We start from the raw sequence: 24,664 nt of genomic DNA on the forward strand, positions 1-24,664 counted from the left end.
AGAGCACCAAGGACCCCAAAGTCATTCTCCTCCTCCTCCTCCTCCTCCTCCTCCTCCTCCTCCTCCTCCTCCAACCTGGCTCCTTTCTAGCACTGATGATGTTGCCTAGTTGGGTCATGAAATGTCTGCAAGGAAACCACCCAGCTCAGAGAGCACCAAGGACCCCAAAGTCATTCTCCTCCTCCTCCTCCTCCTCCTCCTCCTCCTCCTCCTCCTCCTCCTCCTCCTCCAACCTGGCTCCTTTCTAGCACTGATGATGTTGCCTAGTTGGGTCATGAAATGTCTGCAAGGAAACCACCCAGCTCAGAGAGCACCAAGGACCCCAAAGTCATTCTCCTCCTCCTCCTCCTCCTCCTCCTCCTCCTCCTCCTCCTCCTCCTCCTCCTCCTCCTCCTCCGCCTCCAACCTGGCTCCTTTCTAGCACTGATGATGTTGCCTAGTTGGGCAAGAAAACAGCCAAGCTGAGAGAGCACCAAGGACTCCACAGAAGAAGTTGGCAGTGAGCAAGCCGGCCTGGAGACCAACTCAGCAGAGAGCAAGGCTTTCTTGGAGACTACGGTTGGCTTTTCGTTTTTAAGCCTTTTTTTTTCTTTTTAAAGCTAACTCTTCTGAAATTGATTGAAACCACAAAGGGGCAATTTGTATCTCGCGAAACATTCCTCCGCAAATAAATAACTCGTTTTAGAACTCCACCAAATTCCATCGTGCTCAGCTCATCAAGAAGCCATAATTCTGGGTTTTATAGAGTTTGACTGCAAGCCAGCCCTGCAAATTTCCTACTAGTCACCTTGGGGGGGGGCGCACTGAACCCCCCCTTGCCCACCCCGCATTTCTTCCCAGAAAAAAATGACACACATTTTTTTTCCCCTCCAGGTCTCCCATTTTTCACCCGGAAAACTCCTCTCCAACCGAAATGGCTTCATTCTGACATTCCACAGGTGCCAAATTACCAAGAAAGCGTTTTTTTCTCTGTAATTTGATGATTTACCTGGGGTATCGAGAGCTTTCTGCTGAGTTTTGGAACGGGGTTACCGGGTTACCGAGAGGAAGGGTGGGGGGGGAGAGAAGTATTTTTCTAAAAAATAAAAAAAAGCAAAATGCCAGGAAAAGCAGCTGGAATGTTAAACGGAAAGAAGGCTAGTCTGTCTCCATCAGAATGGAAAAGCCACACGGAGGACGGGATGCTCGCAACCGGGAGAACGAGCCCCGTGGATCCAGCAAGGCTACGAAGCCGTTGATCAGCATCGGTTTGGCAACCCGGGTTTAGCCCGAGATGCCACACGACGGCCTTGGCAATGCACAGGCAGCCCAAAGCTTTCTGCCGCTCGGGGAGACCGTCGTTAAGCGAGCCTAGGGCCATTTCATGACCATTCTTGCCACCGTTCTTAAGGGTGTCACCGAAGTTGTTCAGTTGTGAAGGGAATCTGGCTTCCCCCTGGACTTTGCTGCTCAAGGAAGTCACCAAAAGGGGATCACGTGACCTCAGGACGCTGCGACCATCATAAATGCGAGCCAGTTGCCAAGCGTCCAAATTTTGATCGCGTGGCCACAGGAATGCTGCAACGGTTGTGTGAGAAGTGATCTTACGTCTTTTTTCCCCATGACCCAACTAGGTAATATTATCAGAGCTAGAAGGGAGGAGGAGGAGGAGGAGGAGGAGGAGGAGGAGGAGGAGAAGGAAGACTATGGGGTCCTTGGTGGTCTCTGAACTTGGTGGTTTCCTTGCAGATGTTTCATTACCCAGCTAGGTAACATCATCAGTGCTAGAAGGGAGTGGGGTTTGGAGAGAGGAGGAGGAGGAGGAGGAGGAGGACTGTGGGGTCCTTGGTGCTTTCTGAGACCAGCCCACCCCACCCATTGACTGGGAAGACCTACTGGGTGGAACCTGAGGACCCCCACAGACACCTCTGACAAACAGTCTGACCACCAGCAGCTTTTTGGAGATGCTGTCTTAGTATCCTTAGGTGTGAGCTGATGGTCCCTCAAGAGATCCAACTTGACGGAGGGACATCCAGACCACCCCACTCCATAAATCAGGGCTGGGCAAACCTTGGCTCTTTTATGACTGGTGGACTTCCACTCCCAGAATTCCTGAGCCAGCCACGCTGAGGGGAAAGGGAGAGGTTTCCAAGCTGAGCCATGCTGGCTGAGGAATTCTGGGAGTTGAAGTCCACGAGTCATAAAAGAGCCAAGGTTGCCTACCCCTAAACCAACCATGAAACCAGACTGGATGGAAGCTAAGAGCCCTCCCACTACGAAGAGGGGGAAGATTCGGGGCTCAAAGGGAAGCTGGTTAATATTTCACAGCAACTGTGCCAGGGGCAGCTCCAGGCAATGGCTGTTAGACCAGGAAAACTCAGTCATGCTTGCTAAAGTTGAGGAAACAACGGGTCAGGTGGAGGATGGGTTCAAAGAGAGGACTGGCACGTCTTTGGAAGCTGTGCACGTTTCTCCTGGGGACAGATCCAAGGTAGTCCATCCTATCATCAGGAATCCAACCCAACTGCCATGACGCCTCCTTGCCCCCCAGATCGGTCCACCGTGGGTGGTCAAGATGACTGGGACAGAATAGCAGAGTTGGCAGGGACCTTGGAGGCCTTCTAGTCCAGGCTAGTGGCGGGACGAGCCAAGAACCAGCCTTGATGCCTTTCAGCTCTTGGAGAAACATCTTGGTGGAGGTGGCCTCGTCAAACATCTCCCATCGGTCCCATTCAGCCGAGGGCTTGGTAGGAGGATCCCTCGGTGGTTCGGGAGCCTGGCCTTGGCAGCTCAACCCCACACAGGGAGCCCTGGTGCGGTTACATCCATGGGAGGCAACCGCAGGAATGTCAAGCCGCCATACCATTCTCAGCCCTGGGTATCAACTATCCAGCTTCAGCTGGAGACACTCGATCCCGGTGGCTCTTCCAGGGAACAGTAACCGGAGAGGCCATGAAATATCCGCTCAGATCGGAGACTAGCAAGCGCAGCAAATAGCCAATTACTCCAAATAGTTTACAGATTTCGGCTTGCATGAGTTCTGGCTCAGGTTTCTCGTGCTAACTTGTTGCTTAATGGCTTATTTGTATTAGAGACAGCAGAAGGCCCGGCAGGGGCCGCCAGGGAAAAACCTTGGAATCTTCAGTGCAGAGGAAGCCCCCTCCCACATCTCCCGAGGTGGATGATGGTTCCTCCTTGCTTCCCCCTTCTTTCCAGTTCACTGGGAAAGGCATTCCACTTGATAGAATTGGGGGGAGGGGGGGGCGGTTGAAGGGAGCTTCAGGTATCAAAACAAACCAGGCTTATTAAGCCAGCCCCACCTGGTTGAACCTACGTTGGCTTCTAAATCACGGTTTACAAATGTTAGGGAGCTGCCTTCACACAATGCACCGAGCCAAAACCCAGCCGATCATCTCATCCTTACGGTGTCAGGAAGCCTCACCAGAAAATCCCAGTTGTGAATTTAACTGGGGCATCCCACCACCACTGGAACACCCCATAACACCTCTGGAACATCCCATAACATCACTGGAACACCTCATAAAACATGCAGAATGAGGCACTGTACGTAAACAGAGCGAAAATCCCACACCCTTCCAGCACTGATGCTGTTACCTAGTTGGGTCATGAAATGTCTGCATAGAAACCACCCAGCTCAGAGGGAACCAAGGACCCCACAGTCCTCCTCCACCTCCTCCTCCTCCTCCTCCTCCTCCTCCTCCTCCACCTCCTCCTCCTCCTCCAACCTGGTTCCTTTCTAGCACTGATGCTGTTACCTAGTTGGGTCATGAAATGTCTGCATAGAAACCACCCAGCTCAGACAGCACCAAGGACCCCACAGTCCTCCTCCACCTCCTCCTCCTCCTCCTCCTCCTCCTCCTCCTCCTCCCTTCTAGCTCTGATAATAGTATCTAGTTGGGTCGTGAAATGTCTGCATGGAAACCACCCAGCTCAGACAGCACCAAGGACCCCACGGTCTTTTTCCTCCTCCTCCTCCTCCTCCTCCTCCTCCTCCTCCTCCTCCTCCTCCTCCTCCTCCTCCTCCTCCTCCTCCTCCTACCTGGCTCCTTTCTAGCACTGATGCTGTTACCTAGTTGGGTCATGAAATGTCTGCATAGAAACCACCCAGCTCAGACAGCACCAAGGACCCCACAGTCCTCCTCCTCCTCCTCCTCCTCCTCCTCCTCCTCCTCCTCCTCCTCCTCCTCCTCCTCCTCCTCCTCCTCCAACCTGGTTCCTTTCTAGCACTGATGCTGTTACCTAGTTGGGTCATGAAATGTCTGCATAGAAACCACCCAGCTCAGACAGCACCAAGGACCCCACAGTCCTCCTCCACCTCCTCCTCCTCCTCCTCCTCCTCCTCCTCCTCCTCCTCCTCCCTTCTAGCTCTGATAATAGTATCTAGTTGGGTCGTGAAATGTCTGCATGGAAACCACCCAGCTCAGACAGCACCAAGGACCCCACGGTCTTTTTCCTCCTCCTCCTCCTCCTCCTCCTCCTCCTCCTCCTCCTCCTCCTCCTCCTCCTCCTCCTCCTCCTCCTCCTCCTCCTCCTCCTACCTGGCTCCTTTCTAGCACTGATGCTGTTACCTAGTTGGGTCGTGAAATGTCTGCATGGAAACCACCCAGCTCAGACAGCACCAAGGACCCCACAGTCCTCCTCCTCCTCCTCCTCCTCCTCCTCCTCCTCCTCCTCCTCCTCCTCCTCCTCCTCCTCCTCCTCCTCCAACCTGGTTCCTTTCTAGCACTGATGCTGTTACCTAGTTGGGTCATGAAATGTCTGCATAGAAACCACCCAGCTCAGACAGCACCAAGGACCCCACAGTCCTCCTCCACCTCCTCCTCCTCCTCCTCCTCCTCCTCCTCCTCCTCCTCCTCCTCCCTTCTAGCTCTGATAATAGTATCTAGTTGGGTCGTGAAATGTCTGCATGGAAACCACCCAGCTCAGACAGCACCAAGGACCCCACGGTCTTTTTCCTCCTCCTCCTCCTCCTCCTCCTCCTCCTCCTCCTCCTCCTCCTCCTCCTCCTCCTCCTCCTCCTCCTCCTCCTCCAACCTGGTTCCTTTCTAGCACTGATGCTGTTACCTAGTTGGGTCATGAAATGTCTGCATAGAAACCACCCAGCTCAGACAGCACCAAGGACCCCACAGTCCTCCTCCACCTCCTCCTCCTCCTCCTCCTCCTCCTCCTCCTCCTCCTCCTCCTCCTCCTCCAACCTGGTTCCTTTCTAGCACTGATGCTGTTACCTAGTTGGGTCATGAAATGTCTGCATAGAAACCACCCAGCTCAGACAGCACCAAGGACCCCACGGTCTTTTTCCTCCTCCTCCTCCTCCTCCTCCTCCTCCTCCTCCTCCTCCTCCTCCTCCTCCTCCTCCTCCTCCAACCTGGCTCCTTTCTAGCACTGATGCTGTTACCTAGTTGGGTCATGAAATGTCTGCATGGAGACCACCCAGCTCAGACAGCACCAAGGACCCCACAGTCCTCCTCCACCTCCTCCTCCTCCTCCTCCTCCTCCTCCTCCTCCTCCTCCTCCCTTCTAGCTCTGATAATAGTATCTAGTTGGGTCGTGAAATGTCTGCATGGAAACCACCCAGCTCAGACAGCACCAAGGACCCCACGGTCTTTTTCCTCCTCCTCCTCCTCCTCCTCCTCCTCCTCCTCCTCCTCCTCCTCCTCCTCCTCCTCCAACCTGGCTCCTTTCTAGCACTGATGCTGTTACCTAGTTGGGTCATGAAATGTCTGCATGGAGACCACCCAGCTCAGAGAGCACCAAGGACCCCACAGTCCTCCTCCTCCTCCTCCTTCCTAGCTCTGATAATACTATCTAGTTGGGTCGTGAAACGTCTGCAAGGAAACCCCCCCCCCAGCTGAGAGAGCCCCAAGGAGCCCACCGTTCAACCCTCAGCTGCAAAGGCCCTCCTCTTTTGTCTTCCTCTTATTTTCCTTGTTTTGATTTTCAAGCGGAAGTTCTGTTTTTCTGGTTGGCTAACCAAGAGAAATCTCTGCACCTGCCCGGCCGTAGGTGTCTCCACCTTCCCCTCCGGCCACCTCTTCCAATTCCGCCATTCTTAGGCCCAATCCTGACATCTGGCCACAGCAGCCGTGGCTGCTTCTGGCTGCCTCTCAGCTCTGAAGCCGGTTCTCGTCAGCACGCCGAGCTAAGAAGCTGTCCTTGGCTGGGCTGCCTCTTCCCACTGGCCCCAACGACCTGGCCTTCCTCTCACCTGGAGTCCAGGTGGCCATGTGTCTGCACCTCCCACAGTCCGGGGAGGTTCTCCACCGTCCAGGTCATGGATGGCCCAAAGGTGCTTTTTCCAAAAGGCATCTGGAATTTCTGGAGGGTTTTTTTTTCTCCTTGAAAACGTTTCACTTTCTCATCCAAGAAGCTTCTTCAGTTCTAGCTGAGGTTCTAACTGAGGTAGAACTGAAGAAGCTTCCTGGATGAGAAGCGAAACGTTTTCAAGGGGGGGAAAAACCAAGAAAGTCCAGTTGACTTCTGGAAACGCAGCTTTGGGACACCTCTCACAGGTGTCCATACCTCCCAAGCCCCTCAGGTAAAGACTCCTGAACCCAGGGATCTTCAAACTTGGCCCTTTTATGACTTGTGGACTTCAACTCCCAGAATTCCTCAGCCAGCCCACAGGGCTGGTTGGGCTGGCTGAGGAATTCTGGGAGTTGAAGTCCACCGGTCTTAAAGTGGCCAAGTTTGAAGACCCCTGACTTAGGACCATCTCGCATGATCAAAATTCAGACACTTGGCCATTGATTCATACTTATGACGGCCGCAGTGCCCAGGGGCCATGTGATCCCCTCTTGCGACCTTCTGGCACCCCAGATTCACTTAACAACCATGTTACTAACTTAAGAACTGCAGTGATCCACTTAGCAACTGCAGCAAGAAAGGTCGTAAAATGGGGGGCAAACCTCACTTAACAACTGTCTCACTTAGCAACGGAACCTTTGAGCTCCACAGTGGTCATAAGCCGATGGGCTCCTTGTACACAATAAGCGCCAGGCTGGGTTACGATCCTTTGGTGTGAGGCCCCCCAAAGGCCCAGCTCCATGGAGTAAGACGCTCAGAGGCTGTAGTCAGACCATAGAAAGCTAGGGCTGGAAGGGACATTGGAGGTCATCTAGTCCAACCCCCTTCCCAAGGCAAGAGACCTCATACTATCCCGGACAAGAAACCAGGGCCTGTTTCTTCGCAAAGCATAGGGCCCACATCCAGATTGCACCCCAATTCCTCAAGGCCATGTGCCCCAACCCCAGGCTTCAATTGTGAGCCATCAACCCAATCCTAAATATTTAATGACGTATTAGTACTGCTTATAAAAGCCTAGTGAGGCCACACCTGGAATACTGCAGCCAATTTTGGTCACCACATCACAAAAAAGATGTCTAAAGTCTGGAAAAAATTCAGAGAAGAGCAACTAAGATGATCCAAGGCCTGGAGACTAAAACATATGAAGAACGGCTGCAGGACTCGGGTTTGGCCAGTCTAAAGAAGAGAAGAAATAGGGGTGACACGATAGCCGTATTCCAGTATTTGAGGGGCTGCCACAAAGAAGAGGGGGGGTCACGTTGTTCACCAAAACACCAGAGGGCAGGGCGAGAAACAACGGTTGGAAACTGATCAAGGAGAGAAGCAACCTGGAATTAAGGAGGAACTTCCTGACAGTGAGGACGATTCACCAGTGGAACAGCCTGCCACCAGAAATCGTGGGCGCTCCATCCCTGGAGGTTTTTAAGAAGAGACTGGACAGTCACTTGCCTGACATGGTATAGGTTCTCCTGCTTAAGCGAAGGGCTGGACTAGAAGACCTCCAAGGTCCCTTCCAGCTTCTCTTCTCTTCTCTTCCATTCCATTCTATTAAATGCTAGAGGGTCTCCTGCTTGAGCAGGGGGCTGGACTAGAAGACCTCCAAGGTCCCTTCCAACTCTATTCTATCCTAACCAAAATTTTCCCCGTGGCAGCTGTCAGCCTCCCACGGCCACCCACAGCCAGCAACTCTGCTTTCTCTGTGCAAACACCCAACATTGTTGGTTCCAAGCTAAGCATCCGTTGCAGACCCCCCCCTCCCCTAACTAGATGTCAACAGCTCTTTCAGGGTTTATTGCCTTTAATGACATTTGTGCTGGGTTCCCCCCACAGGACACACGAGAAGGAGCTCACTGCTAACCGTGGAGCCTTCTGCTGCCTTCTTCTAAATGAATGACCTGCACGTTTGCTGCTGGGAGTTGGCAACTACTCGCTCTGGCTAAATGGAACCACATTTCCTGGGATAAAAGGCAAGAAGGAGGTAGCTGAGCAGGCTGTCAACGTCTAAGAGTGGCTGCAGTCTCCAGCCCAGGCTCAAAGCAGGTGAGATCACAATCAGGATAGAGCTTGGAAGGGACCTTGGAGGTCTTCTAGTCCAGCCCCCTGCTCAAGCAGGAGACCCTCTACCATTTAATAGAAATAGAATGGAATGGAATGGAATGGAGTAGACTACACTAGAGTAGAGTAGAGTAGAGTAGAGTAGAGTAGAGTAGAGTAGAGTAGAGTAGAGTAGAGTAGAGTAGAGTAGAGTAGAGTAGAGTAGAGTAGAGTATGGAAGGGAAGGGAAGGGAAGGAAAGAGAAGGGAAGAGAAGAGAAGAGAAGAGAAGAGAAGAGAAGAGAAGAGAAGAGAAGAGAACAGAACAGAACAGAACAGAACAGAACAGAACAGAACAGAACAGAATATGTGAAATGGAATGGAATGGAACAGAACAGAACAGAACAGAACAGAATAGAATATGTGGAATGGAATGGAATGGAATGGAATGGAATGGAATGGAATGGAATGGAATGGAATGGAATGGAAGGGAAGGGAAGGGAAGGGAAGGGAAGGGAAGGGAAGAGAAGAGAAGAGAAGAGAAGAGAAGAGAAGAGAAGAGAAGAGAAGAGAAGAGAAGAGAAGAGAAGAGAAGAGAAGAGAAGAGAAGAGAAGAGGTCTTCTAGTCCAGCCCGCTGCTCAAGCAGGAGAAACTCTACCATCTCACACAGGTGACTGTCTTGTCTCTTCTTCAAAAACCTCCAGTGCTGGAGCGACCACGATTTCTGGAAGCCAGCTGTTCCACTGGTTAATTGTCCTCACTGTCAGGAAGTTTCTCCTTAATTCCAGGTTGCTTCTCTCCTTGGTCAGTTTCCAACCCTTGTTTCTCGTCCTGCCCTCAGGCGCTTTGGAGAATAGCTTGACTCCCTCTTCTTTGGGGCAGCCCCTCAGATACTTGAATAACTGCTATCGTGTCTCCCCTATTTCTTCTTTCCTTTAGACCAGCCAGACCCAAGTCCCGCAGCCGTTCTTCGTACTTTTTAGTCTCCAGGCCTTGGATCATCTTAGTTGCTCTTCTCTGATTTTTTTTCTAAACTCTCCACATCTTTTTTGTGATATGGTGACCAAAATTGGCTGCAGTATCCCAGGTGTGGTCTTACAAGGATTTTTATAAAGCGGTACTAATACTTCGTGTGATCTTGATTCCATGCCTCCGTTTATACAGCCCAGGATTGTATCCGCTTTTTTGGTGGCAGCTGCTGGACACGGCTGGCTCATGGACAAGCGATGGTCCACTAGGACTGCAAGGTCCCTCTCACGGTTGCTATTTTTAAGCCAGGTCTCACCTAAATCTGCCATTGTACTTTTGATTTTTCCTGCCTAAATGTAAGACTTTGCTTTTCTCCACATTGAAACTCATTTCAGACAAGGGTCTGTCCAGTCTCTTCTTAAAAACCTCCAGTGACGGAACACCCACAACTTCTAGTGGCAAGCTGTTCCACTGGTTAATTGTTCTCACTGTTGAGAAATTTCTCCTTAATTCCAGGTTGCTTCTCGCCTTGATTAATTTGCATCCCTTGTTTCTGGCCCTGCCTTCAGGTGCTTTGGAGAATAAGTAGACCCCCTCTTCTTTGTGGCAGCCCCTCAAATATTGGAAGACTGCTATTGTGTCGCCCGTGGTCCTTCCTTTCTCTAGACTAGCAAAACCCAATTCCTGCAACCGTTCTTCATATGTTTTTGTCTGCAGGCCTTTAATCGGCTTAGTTCTTCTTTGCATGTCACTCACCTCAAGCTATTAGGTCAATTATCATGTCAGTAGGAGTGACGTGATAGCAGTCTTCCAGTATTTGAGGGGCAGCCACAAAGAAGAGGAGGGGGGGCTCAATGTATTTTCAAAAGCACCAGAAGGAGTGCACCACAAGGAGCATCGGATGGAAACCAATCAAGGAGAGAAGCAGCCTAGAACTCAGGAGAAACTTCCTGACGGTGAAGACAATTAACCAGTGGAACGACTTGCCACCAGAAGTTGTAGGTGCTCTTAAAAACTGGAAGTTTTTAAGAAGAGATTTGTCTGGAATGGTTTAGGATCTCCTGCCTGAGCAGGGGGCTGGACTAGAAGACCTCCAAGGTCCCTTCCAAGCTCTATTCTGATTGAGATGTCTGCAAGTCTCATGGCTTCCCACCACGGATCATCAGCCAGGGTCACCCTAGGCTCCCCTCCTGCACATGCAACAACCCCCCCCCCAAATTTCTGTTACTAAGTGTGACATTTGTTAAGTGAAGTTTGCCCCCGTTTTGTAACATTTCTGGCCACAGTTGTTAAATCTATTACTGCACTTAACTTCCCCCGTAGACTTTGCTTGTCGGAAGGTCGCAAAAGGAGATCACGGGGATGCTGTGACCATCATGAATATGAGCCAGTTGCCAAGCATCCGAATTTGGATCACAGTCATTAAATCAGGGGTCTTCGAACTTGGCCCTTGGATGACTTGTCAACTTCAACTCCCAGAATTCCTCAGCCAGCATGCCTGGCTGAGGAATTCTGGGAGTTGAAGTCCACAAGTCATCAAAGGGCGAAGTTTGAAGGCCCCTGCATTAAATGAACTGTGGTTAGCCTGGGTCCATCCGAATAAGTTGTCCCTTCTGGAAGTTCTGCCATCCATTTTGGTTCTGCAGATGTTGATCAAGATTCCGGGACGAGAAGTATGCAGAAACCATGGCTGGGCCTTCCCAAGTAACCTTCATTGTTGGCTCTGGATGTTAAGGGAAAGGACGCAGACCCTTGGGAGCCCCAGAACTGGGACACCCAGCGGTGTCTTTCTGCCCACCATCCTTTTCCATCAAAGCTGGGAGAGATTTGACCGATGCAAACATTACATTGGGGCTGTCTTGTCTTTCTGTGTGGTGGGGAGAAGGTTTTAAGTCAGCTTTACCCACTGGCAATTCATAGCAACCTTTCTGAAAACAATAAAATTTTCTGCAGATGAGCTTGGAAGACAAAAGTCAAGCAAACCTAATTGAGCAATTGGGTGAGAGAGGACGCCATACATACATACATACATGGAGATGGGGCCGAGAGGTTTGCGTGTTAATTAAAGCCGAGCTGGTCATGCCATCCGCAAGCTACAAATTAAAATGTTCGATTAGTGAGGGGTAGTTAGACAAACGCAAGTCGAAAACACAATTGCAAAAGCGGAGCTTTTCGTACTAGAAACAAAGGCAATCTCATTTATTCTAACAGCATAAAAGGAAACCTCGCAGGCATTTCATTTATAATAATAATAATAATAAAGTTGGAAGGGACCTCGGAGGTCATCTAGTCCAACCCCCTGCTCAGGCAGGAAACCCTGTAACGTTTCAGACAAATGGCTGTCCAGTCTCTTCTTGAAAACCTCCAGTGATGGAGCATTCACCGAATAGAGCTGGAAGGGACCTCGGAGGTCTTCTAGTCCAGCCCCCTGCTCAAGCAGGAGAACCTATACCATCTCAGACAGGTGGATGTCCAGTCTCTTCTTGAAAACCTCCAGGGATGGAGCGCCCACGATTTCTGGGGAGGGAAGCTCTTCCACTGGAAAAAGTTCATATCCAGCTGCGTGAAGTCAAGCGCCCAGGATTTTTATTTTTATTTTTAATATTGCTATCTAACAAGGATGGCCAAAGAGCCTCCTTTAACTTTCCACGGTGACAGGGAGAAAGACAGCCGGGATACCCCCATTTAACGCTACTTTGATGGGTTAGGATACCTTATGCTTTATAAAATGTCCCAACTTAATCGGTTGCCCAACCATGTGGGAATCGACGTCCACCTCTCTTCAAGTTGCCAAGGCTGAGAAACCCTGATCCAATCTATTCCATTTCTGATGCTGACATGGGTGGCGGGGGCTTCGTGCTCTCTGAGCTGGGTGGTTTTCTTGCAGACGTTTCATCACCCAACTAGGGAACCTCATCAGTGTTAGAAGGGAGTAGGGGTTCTGGAGAGGAGGAGGAGGAAGACTGTGGGGTCCTTGGTGCTGTCTCAGCTGGGTGGTTACTTGCAGACGTTCCATGGCCCAACTAGGTAACATCATCAGTGCTAGAAGGGAGTGGGGTTTACTCTGTGTTTATATACTCATGGCTTGCCTTGTCAGCATTGATGGGAATATTTTTGCTGGATCCTTGATTAGGTTATTGTTTACTATGTCATTGTTTGTCTGAGTTGGTAGTTCCTTGGTTGGCAATTGTTCACTGTTCGATCATCGGTCTAGTATTAATCATGGTTTTAATCTCTGCTTAGCTGGATGTTGAACCACCAAGTCCACCCCCATTAATCTGACAGGGCAAATCACTGTAAATAAACAGACAGCAGACACCCCCCACCCCTCCCTTCTAACACTGATGATGCTACCTAGTTGAGTCATGAAACGTCTGCAACAAAACCACCAAGCCCAGAAACCATCAAAGACCCCAGTTATCCTCTTGCTCCTCCTCTTCTCCTTTGTCCTCTCCTCCTCCTCTCCGTAAACCCCCCCCCCTTCTAGCACTGATGAGGTTCCCTAGTTGGGTCATGAAACGTCTGCAAGAAAACCGTCCAGCTCAGAGAGCGCCAAGGACCTCAAAGTTTTCCTCCTCCTCCTCCTCCTCCTCCTCCTCCTCCTCCTCCTCCTCCTCCTTCTCCTCCTCCCACCACTGATGATGTTCCCTAGTTGGGTTGTGAAACATCTGCAAGAAAACCATCCAGCTCAGAGACCACCAAGGACCTCAAAGTTTTCCTCCTCCTCCTCCTCCTCCTCCCTCCCACCACTGATGAGGTTCCCTAGTTGGGTCGTGAAACGTCTGCAAGAAAACCGCCCAGCTCAGAGAGCGCCAAGGAGCCCGCCTTCTCTGCTCTGGTGTCTGGCCAAAGTTTTGCAGAAAAATCTTCCTTCAGCAGTGCAGGCCGAACCCTGGTCCTGAGCACTGGAGAAGGAGCAATCCCTCAAAGGGCTCCCAGGAGCTAAGCTGCAGGCACCAACATCCGCCTTCCGTAGCTGGGAAAAGAGAACAAGCTTCTCGATGGAAAAAAGGGAAGTTGGAGGACTCTGGAGAGAAACGAGCCCGACTTATTTGTCTTCTGGCAGAGCGAGAATGCTCCTGCCAACAAGACGACGAACAGTTTTGGAAGCAAGCCCCCGATGTATCTAACCTCTTCTTTCAGTTCCGGGACAGGAACATCTCAGTATAGAAAGAAGAGGTCAAGGTGTCCAAGGTCATCATTGGGCCACGAGTTTGGACCCTGCCCAGGACAGGATTGGAACATCCTGTTCTGAGCAGTCTCCAAAATCACAGCCGAAAGGTCCAGTAACCGAGGACCTGGCGACTTGTCCTTGTGTTGGGCGCCATGAAACTCCACCGCTCAAGATGTCGTGCTCTGCACTGCACTTTGTCTCTCATACTTTGGCTGAGCAAAGGCGCCTCCGCTCAGATAAGAGACTGATAACGCAGGAGCGGTTCTCCCTCGGAGACCCTGAAGAAGACTGAGAGTCAGCAGGATCTTGGCAAACGTGAGGGAGCTTTAGGTGGAGCAAAGGGGGTTTGCCTATCGTCAAAACACACAGAGCAGGGAATGGTTCTGCTGGCTGGTTCTGGCAGAAAGGAGACAACTCTGAGTATTGGAATGAAGACGTAACAGAATAACGGAATAGCAGAGCTGGGAGGGACCTTCCAGTCCCACCCCCTGCTCCAGCAGGAGACCCTCTGCCATTTCAGACAAGGGACTGTCCAGTCTCTTCTTAAAAACTTCCAGTGATGGAGCACCCACAACTTCTGGTGGCAGGTTGTTCCACTGGTTGATTGTCCTCACTGTCAGGAAGTTCCTCCATAGTTCCAGGTCGCTTCTCTCCTTGATGAGTTTCCATCCGTTGCTTCTCCTGCCTTCAGGGCGCTTTGGAGAATAGCTTGACCCCCTCTTCTTTGGGGCAGCCCCTCAAATATTGGAAGACTGCTATCATTTTGAAAGTTTTGGAAGTCCTCTAGTCCCACCCCCTGCTCAGGCAGGAGACCCTCGGCCATTTCAGACAAGTGACTGTCCCATCTCTTCTTAAAAGCCTCCAGTGATGGAGCACCCACAACTTCTGGTGGCAGGTTGTTCCACTGGTTGATTGTCCTCGCTGTTAGGAAGTTTCTCCTTAGTTCCAGGTTGCTTCTCTCCTTGATTATTTTCCATCTGTTGCTTCTTGTGCTGCCTTCAGGTGCTTTGGAGAACAGGTGGATCCCCTCCTCTTCTCTGTGGCATCCCCTCAAATACTGGAAGGCTGCTATCACGTCACCCCTCGTCCTTCTTTTTATTAGACTAGACCTGCCCAGTTCCTGCAACCGCTCTTTGTATCTTTCAGCCTCCGGCCCCCTGATCCTCTTTGTGGCTCTTCTCTGCACTCTTTCCAGAGCCTCAGCATCCTTTTCACATCGTGGGGGCCAAACCTGGATGCAGGATTCCACGTGTGGCCTTACACAGTCCGTGGCCATCTCCGTGTGTGAGAAAGCTCTGTCTCCTCAGAAATCTCTCTCTCTCTTTTGGACCAGAAATGAATGGGGGAAAAAAAAATACTTCAGAAGCATTCTTTATCTCCGACACAGCCGTCTCTTTCCTTATGCACAAATATTTGGCAAGGATATGTGTCTGAAAGCAATCCACAAGCGGCTGGGCCCGAGATACTCAACACATCCCTCTCTGGCCATAAAAAAAAGGAAGGGAGGGAAGGTATCTCTGGCGAACATCTCCTTGGTCAAGGTGAGAAGCTGTCAGAGCCTCAGCAATGGAGGGAGCTGGTCCCTAAGCCACGCACTAAGGACTTGGAGCAGAGCGGAGAAAGAGAGGAAGACGTAAAGCATCCAAGTTCTGGACACAATACAGAAAAGATGCCAAGATCCTGGAAAGCGTGCAGAGAAGAGAAACAGGGGCCAAACCTGGAATCCTGCCTCCAGTTTTGGTCGCCACGATGTAAAGAAGATGTTGAGACTCTGGAAAGGGTACAGAGAAGAGCAACAAAGATGACCAGGGCACAGGAGGCTAAAACATATGAAGAACGGTTGCAGGAATTGGGTATGTCTAGTTTAATGAAGAGAATGACTAGGGGGGACACGATAGCCTGGTTCCAATATCTCAGGGGCTGCCCCAAAGAAGAAGGGGGTCCACCTATTCTCCAAAGATACCAGAAAGCAGGATAAGAAGCAACGGATGGAAACCAATCAAGGAAAGAAGCAAGCTAGAATTAAGGAGAAACTTCCTGACAGTCACAACGATTAACCAGTGGAACTTCTTGCCTCCAGAAGTCAAGCTCTTCTCCAAAGCCCCTGAAGGCAGGACAAGAAGCAACGGATGGAAAATAATCAAGGAGAGAAGCAACTTAGAATTAAGGAGAAATTTCCTGACAGTGAGAACGATTAACCAGTGGAACAGCTTGCCTCCAGAAGTTGTTCTGAAATAGTTCTGGAGAATTTGTTCAGAAGAACTTCTGGAGTTGCCTTCAGAAGCTCCATCCCTGGAGGTTTTTCAGAAGACATTGGACAACCATTTGTCTGATATGGTACAGAGTCTCCTGCTTGGCCAGAGGGTTGGAGAGGAAGACCCCTAAGATCCCTTCCAACTCTGTCATCCTGTTCTGTTCCGAATGGCTTGCCTCCAGAAGTTGTGGCTACTCCAGCAGTGGAGGTTCTTAAGAAGAGACTACACATCCAGTTCTCCAGAATGGCTTAGTGTCTCCTGCTTGAGCAGGGGCTGGACTTGAAGACCTCCACGGTCCCTCCCAGCTCTTATCTTCTTCCATGCTGCACTGAATAGAATAGAATAGAATAGAATAGAATAGAATAGAATAGAATGGAATGGAATGGAATGGAATGGAATGGAATGGAATGGAATGGAATGGAATGGAAGAGAATGGAATGGAATGGAATGAGAATAGAATAGAATAGAATAGAATAGAATAGAATAGAATAGAATAGAATGGAATGGAATGGAATGGAATGGAATGGAATGGAATGGAATGGAATGGAATGGAATGGAATGGAATGGAATAGAATAGAATAGAATAGAATAGAATAGAATAGAATAGAATAGAATAGAATAGAATAGAATAGAATAGAATAGAATAGAATAGAATAAGAATGGAATGGAATGAGAATAGAATAGAATAGAATAGAATAGAATAGAATAGAATAGAATAGAATAGAATAGAATAGAATAGAATAGAATAGAATAGAATAGAATAGAATGGAATGGAATGGAATGGAATGGAATGGAATGAGAATAGAATAGAATAGAATAGAATAGAATAGAATAGAATAGAATAGAATAGAATAGAATAGAATAGAATAGAATAGAATAGAATAAGAATAAGAATAAGAATAGAATAAGAATGGAATGGAATGGAATGGAATGAGAATAGAATAGAATAGAATAGAATAGAATAGAATAGAATAGAATGGAATGGAATGGAATGGAATGGAATGGAATGGAATGGAATGGAATGGAATGGAACGGAACGGAACGGAACGGAACGGAACGGAACGGAACGGAACAGAACAGAACAGAACAGAACAGAACAGAACAGAACAGAACAGAACAGATTATAGGATAGGATAGGATAGGATAGGATAGGATAGGATAGGATAGGATAGGATAGGATAGGATAGGATAGGATAGGGTAGGGTAGGGTAGGGTAGGGTAGGGTAGGGTAGGGTGGGATGGGATGGGATGGGATGGGATGGGATAGGATAGGATAGGATAGGATAGGATAGGATAGGATAGAACAGGAATAGAAAATGGATAGAGTAGAGTAGAGTAGAGTAGAGTAGAGTAGAGTAGAGTAGAGTAGAGTAGAGTAGAGTAGAGTAGAGTAGAGTAGAGTAGAAGAGAAGAGAAGAGAAGAGAAGAGAAGAGAAGAGAAGAGAAGAGAAGAGAAGAGAAGAGAAGAGAAGAGAAGAGAAGAGAAGAATGGAATGGATAGAGAATAGAATAAGGAATAGAATAGGAATAGGAATGGAATGGAACAGAATAGAATAGAATAGACCCGGAAGGGACCTTGGAGGTCCTCTAGTCCAACCCCCTGCTCAAGCAGGAGGACCTATACCATCTCAGACCTGATGGCAAAAGGGGGCAGGGGGCCCCTGGATGAAACCCAGAGCTGCTACCCGAAGGGCCCCAGGAAGTCAGGGAAACATTGAATGCTCCCTGGGGATTTATGCGCCAGCGTCTAAACCAGGTTTCTCCAGCCTGTCTGTCTCTCCGGCTAAGAGGCTGGCTGGAAATTGAGGGCGTTGCGACTGAGGAACTCCTGCCGGCAAGGAGAGGCTGAACGGAGGTCACAGGAAACAGAGGAGGCAAAATGAAGGATGATCAACTAGGGACATCCTGTAACAGAAGCTCTTAGGATCTCCGTGTGGAACCGCCAGTTTGACCGAGATCAGCTTTAGCGCTGCCAAGACAAACAATGGACGGGATTATCCAATTACAGTATCCAACTCATTCAATTATCCAATTATTATAATGATCAATTATTACGTTGACGGAATGATCCCGCCTCAAGAATGCGCACGGAGGGCTCCACTTCGGCTCGAGGGGAAGTATCCAGTGGATAGCAGCATTTATTTCCACATTTTTGTCATTTTTGGGGGGGGCAATGGGGGGGGAGTTCAGCAGACACACAGTACGTTTGCAGATGACACGGACCTGGGGTGTTGGGGGGGGGCTAATACTTTAGAGAGAAAGGAAATTCAGAGAAATCAAGAAAGGCCGAAGCACTGGGCTGAAATAGAATCACACACAGCAGAATTACACGGAATCGTAGTGTTGGGAGGGGGGGGCCTGGAAGTCATCTAGTCCAACCCCTTGCCCAAGGCAGATCTCTCGAGAAATGGAGGCCAATATTTCCTTTGCCAAACGAGACAGGTGTGAAGTGAATTTTTTCCGACTTTACGACCTTTCTCGCTGCAGTCCTTAAGCTGGCTCAGGAATTCTGGCAGTTGAAGTCTACGAGTCGTAAAAGAGCTAAGGTTGCCTAACTGTCACCTAGACGTGCCCAATGCCTGCATCTCAGACTCTTTTCCTCACTGACCTCAGCAGCTACCAGTTCTGCACACACATGCACCGTCACCAAGATGCAGTCCTCCACAGCCTCCAAGGAGCTCTCCTCCCAGGAAGTTGCACAGCAAACCCAGTTTAGCCTTGGTTGTTCCTTTCTGCTGCTTTCCATAGGACGTTTTTCTAGCACCTGAGCTGGCTTACCTGGATTGATATGAGAGGCTCTTTGTCATCGACGTCAATCAGAACATCATCCTTTGGGGTGAGGCCCATGTCCTCTGTAAAAAGAAGGAATAAATTAGCTCCAGTTCTGGGAGCTGACCGTTCTTGCTTCCATCCGTGTGTCTTTCACACCATCCCAGCTGCTTAGGTCGTCTTCTTCCAAAGGTGTATTTCACACCAAGAAGATGGACCAAAGTCTCTGGACCCTGTGATTTAGGCACATTGTCTGGGAAGGTTAAAGATATATCTGGTTTCAGTATGGGCAGTTACAAGCTAGACGGAAGGAAGATCAGAAAGTTGGTATTTCGACAACTGATGAAAATTTGGTTAAACAAATAAGAGATCGAAGTCCAGCGCATATAAGGAGGATATATAAGGCATTGATAGAAATAGATTCAGAAACGGAACTTGTTAAAGACTGTATGATAAAGTGGGCCCCGAATTTTCAGGAGCCCATAATGATGGATATCTGGGAAAAGATATGGGTCAGAAATGTAAAATTTACACAGGCACAAAATTTAAGAGAGAATTTTTATAAAATGTTTTATAGATGGCATTTAGATCCTAAAAAATTAGCATGTATGTATCCGAATTGCCAGCCTAACTGTTGGAGGTGTGGTTGTGATGATGCAACGTATTATCATATATGGTGGACTTGTAAAAACGTTAAAGCTTTTTGGATTAAAATTTGGTGGAATATGCAGAAGATATTTAAGAAAAAGATAAGGTTTTCTCCACAGTTATTTCTGTTGGGTATTATTACAGATTGTACTGTTATAGAAACTAAATTGATGTTGAATTTAACTACGGCAGCAAGACTCTTGGTAGCGCAATATTGGAAGAAGGAGGAACTGCCTACTATAGAAGAGTGGACTTTAAAAGTTTCAAACCTGGCAGAAATGGCAAAGATTTCAGCATATTTGAAAGAACAATCGCAACAGAGATATATTTTGGAATGGAGAAGATGGATTGATTATATTCAGAATAAATATGAGACTAAAAAGTTTCATTTAGCATATGAGTGAGCATTAGCATTATATGATGTATTATTATTTATCTATTATTATTTAGTTATTTAGTTATGTTTAAGGGGAGTTAAAGTGCGATAGAATTTAAAGTGTTTTTTTAGTCAGTTAGTATATTTTAGCTAGTCGGAAACGACTAGCACGCATGTGCGGGGGAACCTTTACCTTTACCTTTACTATATTTTAGCTTAAGTTGGTTAAAGTTAATACCCTGTATTCAGCTCTGGGAAGTCGGGAGGGGAGGGGGAGGGAGGGGAAGTGGGGGGGAGGGGGGGAGGGAGTTTATGTTTTTAAAAATGTATTCTAAAACTTTTCAATAAAAAAAGATATATCAACTTGCATTATTGACATCGATGAGAAATTGATGAAGGAACCGTATGAGTACATGCTAAGTTTAAAGATGGAAGAGGAACAAGTTAAAGAAACAGTGATAATAAGGGCAAAAAAAGTTGGGCATGACGTAGAGTTAGAAAACTGGAAAAGTCTTTGTGAAAGAAATTCTAAAATAACAAAACCTATATACAAAATGTTCTACAGGTGGCACTTAACACCTGCGAGGTTAGCAACAAATGTTTAAAAACATGTCTAACAATCGTTGGAAATGCACACAAAACCCAGGCACGTATTATCATCTTTGGTGGACGTGCCCGAAAGCCGAAACTTTGGTCAAGAATACATAGATGGTTAGAGAAAATGACTAAAAAAACACGTAGATTTTTAAGCCAGAATTATTTTTGTTAGGTGTAATTGTAGGAAATTATGAGAAGGAATGTGTATATTTAATGTTACATGTATTAACTGCAGCGAGAATTGTATGTGCTCAGCGTTGGAAGGATGAAGAATTACCAGCGGAGGAAGAGATAATTGAGAAAATTTTAGATTGTGCAGAAATGGACAGACTGACAATGAAAATGAAAGAGAAAAAAGATTCAGATTACTTTAGATTTAGGCCTAGGCCACTTTATGACTCATGGACTTCAACTCCCAGAATCCCTGAGCCAGCCATGCTGAGGAAAAAGGCAGAGGTTTCCAAGCTGAGCCATGCTGGCTGAGGAATTCTGGGAGTTGAAGTCCACAAGTCATAAAAGAACCAAGGTTGCCCACCCCTGCTTTAGAACACAGGATACATGTTATCAGTGGCTAGAAAAACGAGGTAGAGAAAAAGGAGTTTAACATATATTAGTAAACTAAATATTGGAACACACACAATATGTTGCTGATAAAATATTAAGGATTTGTGACTATAAACAATTAATAAAATATTGAACAATAACAAAAAGATATATCAACTTCAAACTACCAAACAGGGCACATGTGAAGTCTTCTCCAAAGCACCGGTGTTCTGGGTGTTGTATTCAATAACATCTGGAAAGTGCCACGTTGGAGAAGAAGGACAGATACCATAAAACTGACCCCAAGCCAACCAACCCACACACAGCTGACCACGGATAGTCGAACCTTCTCAGGAAGTCACCATTCTCAAATGATTTCGGGTGACCACAGGTAATCAAACCTTCAGATGATACTCAAGAACAGGGGTCTCCAAACTTGGCAACTTGAAGACTCGTGGACTTCAACTCCCAGAATTCCCTAACCCTGGGGTAGGCAACCTTGGCTCTTTTATGACTCGTGGACTTCAACTCCCAGAATTCCTGAGCCAGACATGCTGAGAGGACAAGGAGAGGTTTCCAAGCTGAGCCATGCTGGCTCAGGAATTCTGGGAGTTGAAGTCCACGAGTCATAAAAGAGCCAAGGTTGCCTATCCCTGCCCTAGCCAGTCATGTTGGCTGGGGAATTCTGGGAGTTGAAGTCCACAGGTTTTCAAGTTGACAGGTTTGAAGACCCCCTGCTCAAGAGCAAGGCTTCCTTTGCGAATATCACATATAATGTATTTGTTCTAGAAAAGCCACCCATTTTTATGACACCCCTCTGCAAAGATCTTCCTCCCCTCCTGACCTGCATGGGTTTCAGGAAATGCTTCCTCTTCTTTGTAGGGGTCACAGAGGAATTCTTGCAGGGATCGGATGGTGCACTGGCCCACCACAGGTTTGCGCCCAAAGGGCCTGTTGTCAATGACCTTGATAACGATGGGAGGGCAGTACAGATCCTCCCTTGGCAGACGCTGAAAGAAGAACAGGCGCAGTTGGCACCAGAGGGCAGAGAGAGAAGATGAGGGATAATTTTTTATTCAAATAACGTTGTCAACCATCCGGCTAGCGAATCCAACACTGAAGAAACTCTACGGTCTTCAGGTGCCATATAAGCGATGATCTTTACTGAATACATATAATGGCACTGAAGGAGCAAAACCAACTCTAGTTTTCCCGCGCAAAATTCTGCTTAGTTAACAATGGCTTTTCATAAACCCCACCCGCCACGTGTTCACATTGCCCAATGACATCCTTTCTGTTTGTTATGGGAACGGTCGACTTCTTCGTCAGACACCGGCTTTGGATGATGTTGGTTCTCACGGTCCATGGATGGCTTCTTGGAACTCCCTTTTCTTTCCCAGGCTTTCCCTCCCCCGTTTCTATGGCAAGGTGAGCAGCGACAGAGGTTAGCAAGCATCTTAGCCAATTCAACCTTGAGAAACAGTAGAACAGTAAATATAATTTTCTGGACAAATATCACAAGGAAGAGAAAGCAATGCTCATAAGAGACAAGAGAAGGCTGAACGAGGTAGCCTCACCACTTCCATGAAGAGAACGGAGGTGTCAAAGTTGGGGTTCTTCTTGAGGCTCTTGATAACAGTTGACTGGACCGTCTGCCCACCACACTCCACGAGAAGACTGGGAGAAGTTACACTGGCCAACTGGTAGCTCTTCAAGTTTCGAAGACCCCAAGCCAACACCTGTAGCAAAAAAGCAACAGAGAGGGCCACCATCTATTAAGAGCCTAAACTGACCATAGAGGGACCAACACAATCTTGATGTGGACAACTCAGCTAGAGCTAGTTTCGTGGGATGTGTTGGATGTGAATTGTGGGAGCGGAAGTGGACATTTTCTGTTTTCCAGAGAGGAGTAGGACCATTACAAAAAAGGTAATAAAATCAGGCATGGTCACAGGGTGACCCCCTCCTCCCAGAAGGTAACAAGGAAAACAGTTTGTGAAGAGGCTGTGTCGTGTCCCAGACAATCTTACGGACTCTGCTCAAGCAACGCTTCTGTGCTATGTCCTGGATGGGAGGGAGGGAACTGCCAATAATCTTTTCTGCCATCCTCACCACTCTCTGCACCGCCTTCCTGTCTGAAGCAGGGATGCTTCCAAACCAGACTGTGATGCTGTATGACAGGATGCTCTCGATCGTCCCTCTGTAGGAAGTGGCGAGGACGGGGGAAGGAAGATGTGCTTTTCTCATGTGATGCAGAAAATGCAGGCGCTGCTGTGCCCGCTTCACCAGGGTCTCGCTGTTGAGCGACTAAGCTCAACATATCCTCAACATACAACTCTAATTGAGCCTGAAATTATGGCCATAAGTTGTGGCAGCCTTTAAGCACATCTTCCTTCCCCCGTCCTGACCACTCTCTACAGGGGGACGATCGAGAGCATCCTGTCATACTGCATCACAGTCTGGTTTGGAAGCATCCCTGCTTCAGACAGGAAAGCGATGCAGAGTGGTGAGGACGGCAGAAAAAATTATTGGCAGTTCCCTCCTTTCCATCCAGGACACAGCAGATACGTGTTTCTTGAGCAGGCCCCGTAAGATTGTCTGGGACACTACACATCCTCTTCACGACCTGTTTTCCTTGTTACCTTCTGGGAGGAGGGGGCTTCATGGTACCCAAAGCAGAACATCCAGATTCAGCCAGAGTTTTGTTCCATGCAGTATTAACCTTGTGAACTCTCAAGCTTCCTCCTTCCGTTATGTATTCAAGATGGACAGTGAGTAATATTTATATTACTTGTATGTAAGGGTGTAGGTCTATACATGTTGTATGTAGCATGTTTTAAATGTGTGTTATGTATGTGTGCACTTTGGGAGGAAGCAACTAAATTTCATTTTTAATGTGTGCCCTTCTGCCCACAAGGAAAAAAATGACAATAAAGGTTATCTATTCTAATCATAACCGTTCCTGAATTCGATGGTGTTACCACAAACATTTGGTTAGATGTGTTTTGCGATCCGTTAAGAGTCTGACTGGTCAGAGGGGGGTGCAAACTGACTAGACAAAATAAATATTTAATTTGCGGAATGCCACCCTCCCGTGTCCCGACAGCTTTCACAAAAAATGAGCAATTCTCTTTCCAGAAAGTTTGGACAGATCCCCGAGTCACAAGATCTTTTGCGCCCACCTCGATGGCCGTTCGCTGGAGAACCGGCTTGATTCCTTGAGGGACCATGTAGATGTTGGGCTCCCTCTGGGGTGGAGGGTAGGGCAGGTCTGAATCTGCAGACTGGGAAGAGAGATAAATTGGGTCAATGGGTCTCCTTTAGGGGGTAAAAGAAACGGAAGTCCGGCTTGCCGGTTCTTCGAACCAAGCCAGATCTAAGGAGGAATTTCGACAGTGAGAACAATTCGTCAGTGGAAAGGAAGTTTCCTCCAGGAGCATCTGTCTGGGATGCTATAGGGGCTCCTTCTTGAGCAGGGGGTTGGACTAGATGACCTCCAAGGCCCCCTCCAATTCTGCTATTCTATTATTCTGCCAACCTCTTCTCCAAAGCCCCCGAAGGCAGGACAAGGAGCAACGGATGGAAACTAATCAAGGAGAGAAGCAACCTAGAACTAAGGAGGAATTTCCTGACAGGGAGAACAATTAACCAGTGGAATGGCTTGCCACCAGAAGCTGTGGGTGCTCCAACACTGGAAGTTTTTAAGAAGAGACAGCCATTTGTCCAGAATGGTGTCCTTCTTGAGGAGGGGGGGGGAGGGGTTGGACTAGAAGACCTCCAAGGTCCCTTCCAACTCTGTTATTCTGTTATTCCTCCCTGTAACTTCACTCACAGGCAAAATGAAAGGTGAGTAACGTTGGTCAAATGGGTAGGTCTGTTCATCAGAGTCAGGCCTGGAGGTCAGATCTTGGTGCTCTGCAGATCTGAAGCAGACATGGGAGTGTGTGTGTGTGTGTGTGTGTGTGTGTTACAATTGAGATTGCCGCAAGCCTTTGT

The 24,664-nt window shown here is 48.2% G+C and overlaps 1 protein-coding gene across 5 annotated transcripts in view; it reads right to left on the minus strand.

Moving 5' to 3' along the window:
- The window catches only part of DYSF (dysferlin), a gene marked incomplete at its 5' end in the record, with an annotated part of 133,750 nt that overhangs the window by 25,537 nt on the left and 83,549 nt on the right, over positions 1-24,664 (minus strand). For all 5 annotated transcript variants that reach the window (XM_081332853.1, XM_081332852.1, XM_081332851.1 and 2 more), the window contains 4 exons: positions 18,514-18,587; positions 21,513-21,678; positions 22,246-22,407; positions 23,851-23,952. In XM_081332853.1, coding sequence (XP_081188979.1) covers positions 18,514-18,587; positions 21,513-21,678; positions 22,246-22,407; positions 23,851-23,952 — 504 coding nt within the window. The remainder of the gene's footprint in view (positions 1-18,513; positions 18,588-21,512; positions 21,679-22,245; positions 22,408-23,850; positions 23,953-24,664) is intronic.

This window comes from Vipera berus (genome assembly GCF_964194415.1).
Source record: "Vipera berus genome assembly, chromosome: 7".
In the NCBI taxonomy this organism is placed as follows: Eukaryota; Metazoa; Chordata; class Lepidosauria; order Squamata; family Viperidae; genus Vipera; species Vipera berus.